The sequence below is a fragment of the Gymnoscopelus braueri genome (genome assembly GCF_963280865.1).
Source record: "Gymnoscopelus braueri genome assembly, chromosome: 5".
NCBI lineage: Eukaryota > Metazoa > Chordata > Actinopteri > Myctophiformes > Myctophidae > Gymnoscopelus > Gymnoscopelus braueri.
This window is the reverse complement of record NC_137606.1, coordinates 33,511,157-33,526,836: the sequence shown is the minus strand read 5'-3', so window position 1 is coordinate 33,526,836 and position 15,680 is coordinate 33,511,157. Positions and strand designations below refer to the sequence as shown.

The window sequence follows — 15,680 nt, the reverse complement described above, 5'->3', positions numbered from 1 at the left end:
ATGTTTATAGTGTGCAGTGCATTGGATGCTTATGTGTTTTTTTTTTGTTTACCTTGCATCCCTGGTGGTCCATCTGTTCCAGAAAAGCCTTCGGCCCCTGGTGCACCTCTGGCGCCTGGAGCTCCATCAAACCCTGGGGGTCCAAACGGCCCCCGAGGTCCGACCATCCCCTCCCCTGACAGGCCAGAGTCCCCCTTCAGTCCCTTAACACCCCGAGGACCTGCACAGTAGCCAAACATATTCGATGACTTGAATGCAGTAATAAAAGTACTAGTATTACAACTACTACTAATCATAATAATCATGACACTGTTATGTATAACAGGAGGTTAGCTGTTACCAGTGAAGCCTATAAGGCCTCTGTCTCCATCTTGTCCTGAAGGTCCACGTTCTCCTTTAATACACAACCCAACCAAACCCAGCGGTCCTGGCACGCCCACAGGACCCTCAGTGCCTGATGGGAAATAAGCAGTGGGGCTGTGTTCATTGTTGTTCATTGTTCATTGTCGAGAGAGAGAGAGAGAGAGAGAGAGAGAGAGAGAGAGAGAGAGAGAGAGAGAGAGAGAGAGAGAGAGAGAGAGAGAGAGAGAGAGAGAGAGAGAGAGAGAGAGAGAGAGAGAGAGAGAGAGAGAGAGAGAGAGAGAGAGAGAGAGAGAGAGAGAGAGAGAGAGAGAGAGAGAGAGGACTACTGACACCACTTGAGTTCTTTTGAGGAGACAAAGGAACCAAAACAGACCAGAAAACAGTGAGCTTCAATGGTTCACAAAATGACTTTTGCTTTCTGTCTGTGAACCAAATAAACGAATGGGTTGATATTCATGAACCTTGAACCTTGGTCAAAATCTGAGTCAAGGTCAAAAATAACATAATCTCAGGAACAGAGTGATGTGGAACAAGAGATGTTGGCGGTGGAAGGGGTTGTATCTCCAGGTTCATTATTCTAATTATTAAATGAGGAAGATCTGTCAACAAAGATTGCTAAGTATGCCCAATACATCTGATTTCTACAGCTCGTTTTCTGCATCCTTATCAAGGAGGTGACTGAACAATAAAATACATATAGATCATAATATCAATATGTTATGTTATGTGGTAGTAAACCATAGTTGTATGTATTGTGACCTTTAGGTCCATGTGGTCCTTCTCCCCCTGGTCGTCCAGGACCTCCATTAGATCCAGGGGGTCCAGAGTCTCCTCTCTGCCCAACAGATCCATCCTCTCCCTGGGCACCGGGCCTACCTGCCTGGCCTGGAACTCCAACACCCAGAACACCCTGAAACAACACCAAAGAAATCACCCCAAGAAAACAGACACAAATGACCCCAAAACAAACATACAGGAACATGCACACAGTTTACCTTAAGTCCAGGAATCCCAGGGGCCCCTGAGGGCCCTGCTCGTCCCAAAATGCCAAGGCCTGGGGAGCCAGGAGGTCCTGGTAGACCTGCATCTCCTGACAAATCATATTACACATTAATGACACACATAACAGTTTAATACAACATCAATAACATTAATACGCTGATAACATTATATTACAGTTTGATACAACATTAATAACATATTACACTTTAAAGAGGTGGTGCCATGTTTTTGCACTTTTTCTGTTTTTCATGTGTCTATGAGGTTGATAGAACTTCATTAAGCCCCCCGGTGGTGTTTTTATGGTGTTTTATGTCTTCTCTGACTATTTGGAGTTTTTTCCTGGAGGCTGAAACCTTGAGGGTCAAATGTGCCAATAGAGAAACAGCGCTTTAGTGACATCACAAAGCCCACACCCTCCCCCTCATTATCATAACACAACAGGTGTGGGCATGAGGAGGAGGAGGGACTAGGACAGGTGGGTGGTGCTAAGGTGGTGGAGGAGGTGCTAAGGTGAGAACCAGGTATACTTAATGCACTGGTGGGTGTGTCTACATAAAAACAACATTTTAACACTTACTGTACACTTTTTTTTTGTTGAAAAAAATCCTTACATAATAATAATACCTTATGATCAGGTTTTAGGGTTGAAAAATATCATGGCACTCCATCTTTAAACCAGCGCAGGGTCAATCCTACAACACTACACGATAAATCTGTCGCTTCTTCTGCCATGTGACGTCCAAATAACAATAAGACAATCCTAGTTTTATGTTCATGCAGTGAGGTCTTGGGTTCCTTGTACTCCACTACAATTATTTGAAAACGAGTTACTTTGTAGATTTGAATTATTATTACAAAACATACATTAACCACTTCAACCCTATTTAAACTTTGGCTATTTGAAAATAGCCGATCTACAAGCTCACAACGCGTTGCTATGCGAGGCGTTGTGAGCTTGTAGGTCTGCTAATAAAAGATCTTTGTACATTTTATACATAACAAGAAAAAGTGCTCCTCGGAGCACAGGTCTCCGCCAGGTCAGGTACGTTGTTGTGGCCTCCTGGTGGCACTATAATAGGCCAATGTGAAAAGGGTACCATTTATTCTTAGGTCGTTCACGGCAATCGGACACTGCATTCATGATTTGAGGCATTTTGTTCAAAAAATGTGTTTTGCTAAATTAGACCTGCTGGTGGCGCTATGTGAAAAAGGGTGGCATTTCTTCCTTGGCCTAGTGGGAATGTGTTTGTGAAATTTCACGGAAATCGCAAGCTGCGTTCATGATTTCAGGCATTTGTTTAAAACGGACCGATCCTGCAAATTTTGGAAGCCAACCTTAGCCAATGAGGATAGAATATGGGAAATCGGACAGATCCGTGTTGATCACATTACTATAGAGATACTGTGTACCGATTTATTGATTATAACAGGCCCATGTGAAAAATTTGAGGCAGAGGATCTGAATTGGCATCCAGGGAGTGTGTGCACAGTTTCGCAGCGACCGGGCCAACGATGCCGGAGATTAGCTGTTCACAGACACACACACACGGACACACGGACACACACACACACACACACGGACGGACGGACGGACGGACGGACGGACGGACGGACGGACGGACGGACGGAGGGTAAAACATACTCTCTCACCATGCCTTTCGGCCTGGCGGAGACAATGATACCTTGTGAAACGGGACATTCTGCACAATGAGTACTTTAACTTTTAGTACTTTAAGTATATTTTGCTGCCAATACTTTTGTACTTTTACTCAAGTAAATTTTGATTACCGGACTTTTACTTGTAACAGAGTGTTTCTGCACTGCAGTATTGATACTTTTGTAAAGAAGAGTACTTTTTCCACCACTAGTTACATGTTGATTTCAGTTTTGCATTTTAGGTGAATCAGAATGATAGCTAAGCACTTGATAATTCTAAAGCTGTGTTAATGTAATGTTTGACCAAAATTTAATCAGATATCGTTTTTGACCTCTCCTGTAAAGTGCGTGGCCCCCCACACTATTTCCTCTATTTCACATACAGGGTCACATACAACATATTATCTCTTCTTTTCCCCTTTCCTTTCCCTTAATTGATTAAAGCATTAAATGAGTGCTGACCTTTAGATCCTGTATTTCCTGGAGGTCCCTGGACAGAAAGGCCCCGTTCCCCCTTCTCTCCAAACCGGCCTGGGAAGCCAGGAAAACCAGGCATACCTGTGTTCCCTAGAGTAACACATCAATCCTATAAGAATCAACTAGTGAAGCCAAGAAGAATTGTTTATTTGAGAACATTAATACATTTTGTAGTTTACATAAAGAATAAAACTACAAACACGTCTGAAAGGAAATCAACGTCCTTGCTCTCACCTTTCGGTCCGTGGTTTCCTTGCAGACCCTTATCTCCCTTCTGACCTGGCTCGCCTGCAGTCGTCTCCGTTTCACCTGGAGACCCTTTCTCACCTGACAGACAGGTAGAAAGATAGACAAGTAGCAACCATGTGACAACCACTAAACAAGTACGTTAAACCATTGAAAAAGTAGCATATAAGTACTTGACCATTATAATAACTGACCATGTAATAAACCACTTTACCATATAACAATCACTTAGCTATTTAACAACCACTTATGGCAAAACCACTTAACCACATAACGGTAAGTAACCGTGTAACAAATATTTAACCATATTACAAGAACATAACGATATATACTGTAAGTATTTATTAAAACACCCAGATTTAGCTTGAATCTGCTGTTTGATTGGTCCTCTGCCATGTGACCTCTTGTTTTGATAAGAGCCATTGAGAGAGATTTGTACTACTATAGACTTCTGTTGTAAACAAAAAATATTCATATAATATTCAATCATCTATTTACAAAACCACCTTACAGTTGAAAATGCGGATATAACGCTTGCTATGGATGACTTAATTCTACTATTATGCCACCAAAATGTTTTTCTGTAAATATACTTTTACTGCTCCTAGTATTGATGAGACTATGTTTTATTATATCTTGATGAATTGAATAGGACCACAATGGAAACAAGCCCTCAGGACTTTTTATATTATCCTTTTAGCATTATTTATAATTTTACCTCTGTACTTTTTGCAAACTGTTAATAAAGTATTCAATCAATAAAAAAATGGGGCGACAATAAATCCAAACAGAGTAGAACCCCATTCATCAGTGTTTATAAAGCCTGCTCGATACACGAACCACATGATCGCATCGCAGTGAGCTCAATGAGTGTCATAACTTCAATTCATAAGATTGCTACTGATTCATTTTAAATCAAGTGCAAACTCCACACATCCAGTATGTCAACGCCATTACATGAGTGCATCCACTGACAGCCAAGATGGTATGATTTCGGTCAGGACTCTTGTCTAACTTTTTCTGTAATTTGTGCTGGAAACAGGAGACCTGCGCCTCAAGATGAGATTGACAATCAATTGCTAACAGTGTGAAGTCGTCCAGTATATCATTTACTAACTCAAATAGTTGTTTCAGTTGCGGTCAAATCAAATCTAAAGATTCAATGTTGTAAAAAGTAATGCTGCTTGGATCCTTAAACCTGCTAAAAGGAAAACATGTCACTGTTGATAATTATAGTAAATCTTAATTTATAAAATTATAAATTTGTTTTTTCTTTTAGTTATTTCACTACTAAAGTATGTCTTAAAAATAAAAATGAATATCCATATTAACGGTGTGCTTGGCTTGTACAGTCAAATGTCCACAGTGAGGGAAGCTGGATGCTCCACTCAGAATGTCTTATCAGCTTGCGTAGTCGTACTGTGCTGCTGTAATAATAGTAGCAGTATAGTAGTTGTTGTCTCCGCCAGGCTGAAGGCGTGGCCAAGACTATGTTTTGCACCCTGTACGTGCGTTGCAGCTCTGTTATGTTACTGTATTTAATTAATCTAGTTAGTTTTAATTCTACAGTGAAGTAAGAAAATTATACACGCAATAATAATTATGAAATCATATCAAATTCTTACCTGCGTCTCCAGGGTTGCCCCGCAGCCCCAGCACCCCGATGTTACCCTTAGGTCCTGGTGTTCCTGTCAGGCCAATACCAGCTGCCCCTGGTGGCCCAGTCTGCCCTGTAAGTCCTCTGGGTCCATTAATACCACTCGGGCCCCAATCACCCTTTGGCCCTGGAGGCCCCTGCAGCAACACCCATCAGAAATCACACAGTAAAAACATAAAATACACAATAGGAATGAAATTTCCAATGGATTATGGGTAAAGCCTGAGATACACTTGGTTGCGCATCGTGTCGCACACACCAAAAATATCTGATAAATAATAGTATAAAAGGTATAAATCAGGCTTAAATGTCTTCTGTTGTCACTCACAGGATTACCCTTCAATCCAAGAATGCCTTTCAATCCAGGAAGTCCAGGGGTGCCGTTAGTCCCATCGATGCCAGATTGTCCAGGGGCTCCTGGGGATCCTATCACCCCCTTCTCCGCTGTCGCCTCCATAAAACCCTTCTCTCCTTTAGGTCCCGTTGCACCAACAACACCGGGGAAACCAAAGGACCCCTATACAGAGAGAGAGACAGACAGAGAGAAAGACAGAGTGATGCAGAAAGACAGGCAGACAGACAAGCAGATAAACAGACGAGGCAGACAGACAGACAGACAGACAGACAGACAGACAGACAGACAGACAGACAGACAGACAGACAGACAGACAGACAGACAGACAGACAGACAGACAGACAGACAGACAGACAGACAGACAGACAGACAGACAGCACTTTTGCTGGAAAGGGCTATGCTAAGCTACAGTATGACGATGGTGGTCAGCTCACAAGAATGTCACTTTACTAACATAAATTCATATCCCTCAAGCACTACTGGGGATAGGCCAACATTATGCCAGACCATGATAGGATAATATTATGCGATAAGGTAGGCCAACATTGGCCCGGCCTGCTGGCCTTGCGGTCCAGGCACCTAGCCTGCAATACAGCCTGTCAGCGCGTCGCGGGTTCAAATCCTGATCCTGACGACCTTTGCTGCGTGTCACTCCCTGTCTCTCTCTCCCCATTTCTATCTACTATGTCCTATCCTAATAAAGACAAAAAAAAGCCATACTGGTTTTTCTTAAAATTCATGTTCCTTCATTCAATTCAGTTAATTCATGCTGAAGGTGTCCAGGTGAATACCACTATATCAATCCAAAATCAAACTGATGCTAGGCTTGAGCAAGGAGGTAAGGAGGTTAGAAGGAGGATATGTCAAACTCATCATATCCTGCGAACAACAGGGTAGCGTATAGCACATGAGCTGAGCTGGTTGAGGGTTACAGCAGAGCGTTATTACCATAGACCGTAAAAAAGAATGGACAAAGTGACGCCATTGGTTACTTTATACAGACCCGTATGCAGCGAGGGTGGGTCTTCACTCGGTAGAACCAGTAGAAACTCCAGAAACCTACTTTATCATTCACTATCAAATAAATGGGACCATAATTTACTAAACGGATATTCATGATGATTTAAAAAAGACATTAAACTAGCGATTGAAAACATAAAGTGTTAATTAAAAGGTTTACTAAGGTAATAAGATCAAGTGTAACCTCATTGACCTCATTGACTTGTATTGAGATTATAATTAGAATATAATTAAACTATTATTATATCTGTCTGTATCATATATGTCATCATGATTTGTGTGCATGGGGTTCTCATCTTAAACAAGCTGCGTGCTTAACTGAGTCTTCCAGTTTAGTAGACCTTGTATCGTGAATTTTGTACTTCCATGTACTGTGATTCTCATGTCTTACTAAATAAAAGTACATCAATCAATCAATCAATCAATGTATTGCGACCGGTAAAAGGTGAGATAGCGACATCTGCTGGGCCATTAATAGGAACAGCAGGCTGAAAGAGAACCTGTGAGCTTCACTTCCAGCGGAGATTCCTTTCCGCCTGGTTATTACACATTGCACTGGAGTTCTAAGCAGACCCACCTATAGACCCACCCTACCTACCTCTGATTGGCTTCCTGGCAGCAAGGGCCAGGAAGTCCGCCCCCAGAAAGGGGCGGGGCCAATTTCAAATACCATCTGAAAGCTCAACCAGTGACCTCGATAGCTCACTCTGTTAATATGCTTGGCTATTGCAATTTGTAATAACGCTACAGCAACGGTTGTGTTATATTATTCACAGGCTGTGACCTCATGACTCCTCTTTCTGACTACCTTGGGTTTGAGGAAAACTTATCTACCTGTGGACCAGGAGCTCCTGTAAGCCCTTTGACCCCTTGGTCACCGTTGCTCCCTGGGACACCATACGGACCTGGAGAAGGACAGCAGAGAGTTTAGACATGATGATACACAACTAACTGTGAAATGACGTCGTACAAAGAACATGTTCAGCCCCTGTACGGTTCTTCAGAGGTTCTTCAGAGCAGTGGTTCTCAAAGTGGGGTCCGGGGACCCCCAGGGGCCCTTGAGGTGGTTCCTTGACATGAAAAAGTTTGGGAACCTCTGCTTTAGAGGTTCTCTACTAGTTCTTCAGCTTGGTTTAGACAAATCTAATGGTTCTATATAAGACCACTTGACGAAGGTTTTATAGAACCTTTAGGTAGATATAGGTGTTCTATAGCGTTGGTTCTCAAAGTGGGGTCCGGGGACCCCCAGGGGTCCTTGAGGGAGTTCCAGGGGGTCCCAAGCTAAATGATAGATTAGGCACCAAATGGACCCTTATAGGTCTGTAACTCTGAGAGTGTACAAATGGAACATTTGTACACTCTCAGAGTTAAATTGACATAGATTTTACAATATAAATTGCGGTCCAAGTGATAGAAATGCCATTAAATGGGGGTCTGTAGCCCTAATGCATGTCAAACTGGGGGTCCTTGAAATTAAAATGGTTGAGAATCACTGCTAGAGCCGTAAAAAATCTTCTCTTATGGCTGGCATATCTTTTGAAATGGGGGTCCGCGGGCTAATAAGTGTCAATTTGGGGGTCCTTGACATGAAAAAGTTTGAGAACCACTGTTCTATAGCACCAAAAGAGGTCCTCTTTGGCATATGTCAAATATGCCAAAGAACCATTGTTTCTTTAGTGTACCCTGATGTTTGTTGACTATGGTTATTAATCTGACGTGCACTTTTTAAGTAACTCTGGGTGAGAGTGTCTTAAGGATGAACTGATTTTAAATTGTATTTCGACGTGTTTTGTGTCAGCACCTGACTCTCCGGGTTGGCCGGGCTCTCCACGGGGTCCTGGTGGTGCTGGATCTGCGCGAAGAGTGCACACCACACACGTATCTCCCTTTTCACCTGATCACACACACACACACACACACACACACACACACACACACACACACACACACACACACACACACACACACACACACACACACACACACACACACACACACACACACACACACACACACACATATCAATCAATCAATAGAAATGTAAAGTGTAATGTTCTGGCTGAAAGTTAGCATCGCCGTGATTTGGTGTGTAGTCCAACATCCCTCAATTAAAAAATGAACTGAAGGGTCTCTAGCTGTACTACATTTTTATTCCGGTCAAGTTCAAAGTGTTATCCTCCCATACAGGGAGGCTAGAGCTGGTAGTGGTGTGTAAAAATAAAGTGCCCTTCTGTGAAAAATATATGCCCCCCTGCTGATCATTGTCTGGCGCCAGCACTCACACGGAGTATTTTGAAGGTGTACCGTTTCTCATCTGTAAATACAGCCTGCCTAGAGCTCTGTTTACAAGCAACATCATTCCCAAAACCAAAGGGACACGTCAGCTGTTTAGATCCCACAACCCGAAGGGACGGGCACATTGTAAATGGATAATTAATTGGTTGTTAAAAACCAGGGCGAGGGTTGCATTTAAAATATATATATATATATGTTATGAATGTTATATTACATATAAGACTGTATTCATAATTGTTCATACAATGTACCTTGTGGTCCAAAATTCCCTTGATTTCCTGGAACCCCTGGAAGGCCACGGACACCTTTAGGCCCTGGACGGCCCCAGTATGATTCTGTTGATAACAACAACAAAAAAACAATCAATATCTGTCTGTCTGTCTGTCTGTCTGTCTGTCTGTCTGTCTGTCTGTCTGTCTGTCTGTCTGTCTGTCTGTCTAACCCTCTATCACAATCGTTAAGCTTCAGTTGAAACCCATCTTTTCAACCTAGATTTTAATTAGCATCTTGTGGTGTGATTCTATTGTAATTTACCATTATAACTTTGTTATAACTCCATTTGCACTGACTATATTTTTCAGCACTTTGCTGATTTATTATTATTATTGTTTTCTGTCTTGTACAGCACTTTGAGCTGCATCTTCATGTATTAAAAGTGGTATATAAATAAAGTTCATTACCGTACTTGGTATTCCACATCACCTAGGTGATCTTCCCACCTGGTATTCCATGTTTTTCAGGTCATCTACCCACCTGTTATTCCAGGTTCTCCAAGATCTCCTACAGGTCCCACGTCACCGAGAGGTCCAGTGCTCCCTGGCGGTCCGATAATAAATGGACCCGCTTCTCCTCGGTCTCCTTTCATTCCATTTAAACCTGATGGCCCAAGTTCACCTGCAGGTCCAGGTATAGGCACTCCTAAACAAACATTATCATTAGTAGTAGTAGTCGTAGTAGTAGCCGTAGTAGTAGTAGTAGTAGTAATAGCAGTAAAATGTTGTTAGTAATCATATCTAAATGCTGTATTATCACCAGAAATATCATTACAATATTTTATTTCATATTTTATTTTTATAGTAAGTTATTCTACATGTGAACTGGACCCCATCCCACATATCTTTGTTAAAAAGGTTTATGGGGCTTTTGTGATTTTAACTATTCTCTGCAGACTTCATGTTTCTCATCCATCTTTAAAGCAGCTGCTGTACAAAACTGTAAAGTGCCTGGCCAACACCGCTGAGGTTATGGGTTCGAATCCACCGTGGTGCATCCGGCTTTTTTTGAGCGTCTACACGAACACAATTTGTCCGTGTTGGGTGGAGGGAAGCCGGGTGGGGAGGGTGATAAGTGTCACTGCGCGTAATGCTACGGGCTGGGGCGGCACCTGTCAGCAGGGAGTGTTGGGCGGGAGGAGTAACACGATGGCTCTACGTCCTCCCGGTGGGGGCTCCTTACTGGCAGGTGAGTCAGTAGGAAATATGCACAGAAATATGTGTGGGGAGGAATCAATTGGCAAAATTGGGGAGAAAAAGCAACAAAAAGTAAAAAGTAAAAAGCAACAAAAAAAACAACCATAATATATAAAGAAATGTGATGGTATTGTTTTCTTTAAAGGTATCATGACATTCATGTTTGAATGTCATGTCTTTGTTAATGTCTTTGTCCTGGTCCTTCAAACGTGTACAAAAAGTTTTAACTGAAAATTCCACTCCAGTGATTCACTGTAGGTGTTTTTCTCTCACATTTCTAAAGCCTTTTCAACTGCAATGAAAAAATAAATCTTTGCCGGCGGGTGTCGCTGGTGAGGGATTTTGCCTGTCAATCATCGCCTCTGCTCCGCCCCCCCCCCAAAGGAAAGGATAGTGGAGGGGAGGGGCAAGGAGGAGAGTGGGCGGGATTAATCGACTGTGACCTCACTGTCGAAGGGCCAAGCTCAGATTACTTTTCAGCCTAATTATTCAGAAAACCCCAGACCACAGAAAATCCACTGAATGTTCAAAGTTCAGATTTTTTGGGTGTAATTGAGGTCATAAAACCCCCAAAAAAACATAAAAAATAAAAAAAGTGAAAATGAATGTCATCGAACCTTTAAAGCCTTGAAAAATTAGTTTTCATTGTGATACTGATAAAATGGAATACTCCATTGATCCAAGGCGGAACACAGTCGATTAATTGATCATCAGCTTAAGTGGTCAGATGGGTGGGCCGTGAACGCTTTTGAGATTTTAAAGTGGGCCTTGAACCAGAAAAGTTTGAGAACCACTGCCCCATAGAGCTCACAGACTGCCTAAGCAACGACTACTGTAGATTTGAGACTGTTTTTTCACTGAATGCACAGCATTTAAATGTACTTCAGTGAAATTATTAAATTATATAAGAAATAAAGTCTTAGTTCCGTTGAGTTTTTCTGACATTTATCTATACATGAGAAGATGACCTAACATAGAAACATGTCCTCTAACATACACCTCATGCAAAAAATGTGGGTATTACCATTGCACAGTGAATGAAACGGTGGTTCTGGACAATCGGATGTCCATATGCCTATACTACAGTATATGGGCATACCGGTCGGTTCTGGAAAACCGCCTATCTAACCGACTCGACACCTGGCACCACACTCCCTCTGGTCCTTGGCGATGTGCATGCCGAGTTTGAAGTCGGCCGGTCCCATACATGGGCATAGCAGTAGGATCTGCGGTTCTGTAAAACCAGATAACCATATACTGTATGCCTACTGTATATGGGCATATCGGTCGGATCTGTGTTTCTGGACAACTGCCTATCTGTCTGACTTGACGGCACGGCACTCCATCAGGTCGTCTGCACCGCGTTTCAGAGCATGCTCTGATGAAGGACGTGGCCAAAACACGTAAGCGGTATGTTTATTGGTGTGTGCCATATGAAATACGTGGATGTGAGTATTTTGTCCTGAAGTTTGACTTGAAGTTTGGGGTGCGCTACCTTTTGAGTATTTTATATTATGTATATTGGATTTTGGGGTTTCGCACTCCACTGAGAAATCCAATTGTTCTCTTTTTCTAACTCAGTTTTACATACATACGTAAATGTACATAGGTCTATACGCACATATGTACATACATACAGTACATACACTACTACTATAGCACTACTATGTACAGTAGGTCTGTCTGAGAGACACACCAAAAGACAGTGAGAGAGAAGTTATTTTTGTGTTTACCTGGCTCGCCCTTCATCCCAGGAAACCCAAGGACCCCTGGATGTGGAAAAAAAAATACTATTTACTATGATAGGTAATATTACATAAATGCACATATCCTATATTAAAATTGCCTAGTGGTTTGGTGGGTAGGTGGGAGGACGTCACAAACGTAACATGCGGATCTGCGAGACGGACCAAACTTGGCACCAACACTGGTCAGGGGTCTGCCATCAGAATAGCCACACCAGGGACCACGTGTGGCATCCAGTGGCCCCGCCAGGGGCCCCTGGGTGCCACAGGCGCAACATTGCTCCGCCCCATCTGTGTTCCTAATGGCTGGGGTTTAAACAGCCATAACTACAGTTTCCAGCATGCTAAACGCCCAAAACTTGGTGGGTGCTCTTAGATGGCCAATAGGAACAAGTTGTAATGCTTACGTCCCTCTGTGTTCTTATTGGCTGGGCTTTAAACAGCCATAGCTCTAGTTCGCAGCATGCTAAATGCCCAAAACTTGGTGGGTGCTCTTAGACGGCCAATAGGGACAGGATGTAATTTGCTGATTAAATCCATTGAAATGCTTGTTAGCGTGGCGTGTAAAAACCACATGCTCTTCCTACCGTGGTATTGATGGTTAAATGCTATTATTTTGCTTATTGGATGTTAATTTACAGTATGATTAAAAAAAAAATTATCTCCTGAACAATGAACATATTTTCTATTTCCTCAAGTGAAATAAAAAAAATAAAAATAAAACATGGTTAACTTTGTCCCTTGTACAAGCTCTGCAAATGCATGATGGCTCCCTAAAATCATCATTCAGGGAAGAAAAGACCCTGTGCACCGCAGGAAGCCAGACAAACTGTGACATGACAAGCTGTGGTATTTTCACAGAATAATAGCGTGTTTAGCAACAGAATGATATGAATTGAATAGATCACCACTGACTTACACCCCTTGTAATAACTCGTTGTTTTGAATTTGACACTTCTTATTAAATATGTACATAAAGACCACATGTATCTGGTATTAAAGCAGGAGGTTGATGGTTGTGTCTCATTCAAAAATATGTTTTATTCAGGTTTTCTTCGTTATTTGTGTTATATATTGAAAAATCACACCCTGTGTGAAGTGGGCGGTGTCTTGCTAGCTAATCACAATACTGAATGGAGTCGATCAATCATGTACAAAAAATAAATACATTTATTGAAACACTCTTTATGATGGACAAAAAACCAATTTATGTTTTTTTTCAAGTTATGGTTGCTTATATAGGGCTATGCACATGTGTCATGTGACACTGGCCAATCACAGTCCTGAATAGATTGTGATTGGCCAATCACAGCGCAGGATAATTGTACAAATTTCCAAACCTCACTTTTAGGGGCGGTTTCACTGCCCAAGATATTTGTACATTTTTCCAAATCTCACTTATAGGGGCGGTTTCACCGCCCAAAAAATACCTATACAATACATGTGTATACATAAACAAAAACAAATATCTAAACAGTGTGTGTAGGTTCTTGTGTTTACCTTGCTTTCCAGGGTTTCCGGGGGGTCCATTGGGGCCAGGTAAACCTTGTTGACCTTTTACTGGGTTTTGAACCCTAATCAACTGGGTATAACAAACCAAAAAAATTCTGAGCATGCAAACGTCTTGTTTCAGAATCACACAGTTACCCAAGACACTGCATACACATAAATTACATCAAAATCTATAGTTTGGTTAAAACAGTCCCTGCTCTTGACAACAGAGACAAATGTTTCTTAAACGATAGAGGTCACTGCTTAACCACCATATAGATTAGACCATCGTTAGAGGAACAAATCAGGAAGGACCATCATTGAAACAGCATGTAAAACACAGCACCTCTAAATCACAGCACATTACTGATGTTTCAATCTTACTAGACTGTGAAATATTCTGGAGTTTCCATTGAGAAAAGTATTGCCACGTGGTTGCAACCCTGTCACATTCAACAATCTGAGTGGCCCTCCTTTTATGTCTAGAAACCTGTTATACATTATGAAATGAATGGATGTCTTTGTCTGGGTATACTGTAGGCCTCTACTTTCCCCAAATTAGTCAACAATATTATTATCATTATATTTCTCACCTCTCCAGGAGGCCCATTAAGACCACGGTCACCTTTCTCCCCCTGGACGCACACGCGCACACGCACACGCACACGCACACGCACACACGCACGCACGCACACACACACACACACACACACACACACACACACACACACACACACACGACCCAATTAAACACACTGGCCTTTATAGGAAATTGGACATGCTTGCTTCTGGTTTTTGGTCGGATTAGACTTTTCAGTATCAAGGACAGTGAGATTGTCCTACAGTACTACTTTGTTTCACCCATAGGTTGCAGTCTTTCTGATATTTTCTTGGCAATTAACATGAATGCATGCTTATTTTTATCTATCGCATGATATAGTACATATGTATTATACTGTATATTGTGGAGTAGGTTTGTTATGAGTAAATCTGTTATGACACTGTCATAACCCACAGCCACTGAACTCATGTCACCACACATCATTGGTAGGTAGAAGCCAGTTAAAAGTGCATCTCTAGTGTATTTACACAACCAAGTTGGTGAAAATTCACAAACCTGAGCTCCCTTGATTCCTTCCGGGCCCAGATCACCCCGGTCGCCTGTTTCACCCTGAAACACAGACAGAACGACAGAATTTCTACACTTTCGTGTCCAGTGCTTGTCACTTCTCACTCAACCTTCACCGCTGGCTAGCAGAATGCGAACGGGAGAGCCGAGTGTGTTAGTCTCTCCCTGCCGGTGCTCTCTAACAGCAAGCCCTACTGTATGTAGTGCCTCCACGGTGCCCACGAACCAACCCCCAGCTATGGGTTAAATAGTGCCACTGTCTAGGGGGTTCCTCGGGTGAGGAATAGGCTGAGGGAGTCGACATGCTTTTTCCTAAGTAGTTAAACTATCTCAAAGAAAAATGATCTAATCCACTGTTAAAAAATCTTTTGAAGTACAGTAGAAGCACTCCAAGTATGACAAAATTGTTCATTTAAAAAAGTTGCTTCAAGTCCCAATTTAAGTGTGATTAAGTGACACAGATCCACCTTAAATATTGACATTTCTTTATTTCTTTAAAAAAAAAATTACAATATGTGATAGCATGTCCCTGAGCCCAATGAGCCACTGGGATCAGTGTTCAAATAGAGTTGTTAGCTTACCACTGGACCATAAAATCCGGGGACACCGTCTTTCCCTTGTTTACCCTGAAATAACATCAACAACAACATAATCAATAACACCACCACTACAGTAACAACACAACAACATCAACAATATCATCAACAGCGTTATGCAACTTACTTAACTAGTTACTGCTCTCAAAAAGTTATACATAATATCTATACATTTTCGT

The 15,680-nt window shown here is 41.9% G+C and overlaps 1 protein-coding gene across 1 annotated transcript in view; it reads right to left on the bottom strand.

Moving 5' to 3' along the window:
* The window catches only part of col4a3 (collagen, type IV, alpha 3), an 82,396-nt gene that overhangs the window by 23,965 nt on the left and 42,751 nt on the right, over positions 1-15,680 (bottom strand). The window contains exons 17-33 of the mRNA XM_080428913.1: positions 15,487-15,531; positions 14,894-14,947; positions 14,370-14,411; positions 13,786-13,867; positions 12,274-12,309; positions 9,825-9,989; positions 9,323-9,406; positions 8,578-8,670; positions 7,611-7,681; positions 5,730-5,918; positions 5,370-5,538; positions 3,733-3,825; positions 3,484-3,588; positions 1,359-1,453; positions 1,123-1,273; positions 341-454; positions 53-220 (exon numbers count right to left, since the gene is read on the bottom strand). Coding sequence (XP_080285039.1) covers positions 53-220; positions 341-454; positions 1,123-1,273; positions 1,359-1,453; positions 3,484-3,588; positions 3,733-3,825; positions 5,370-5,538; positions 5,730-5,918; positions 7,611-7,681; positions 8,578-8,670; positions 9,323-9,406; positions 9,825-9,989; positions 12,274-12,309; positions 13,786-13,867; positions 14,370-14,411; positions 14,894-14,947; positions 15,487-15,531 — 1,756 coding nt within the window. The remainder of the gene's footprint in view (positions 1-52; positions 221-340; positions 455-1,122; positions 1,274-1,358; positions 1,454-3,483; positions 3,589-3,732; positions 3,826-5,369; positions 5,539-5,729; positions 5,919-7,610; positions 7,682-8,577; positions 8,671-9,322; positions 9,407-9,824; positions 9,990-12,273; positions 12,310-13,785; positions 13,868-14,369; positions 14,412-14,893; positions 14,948-15,486; positions 15,532-15,680) is intronic.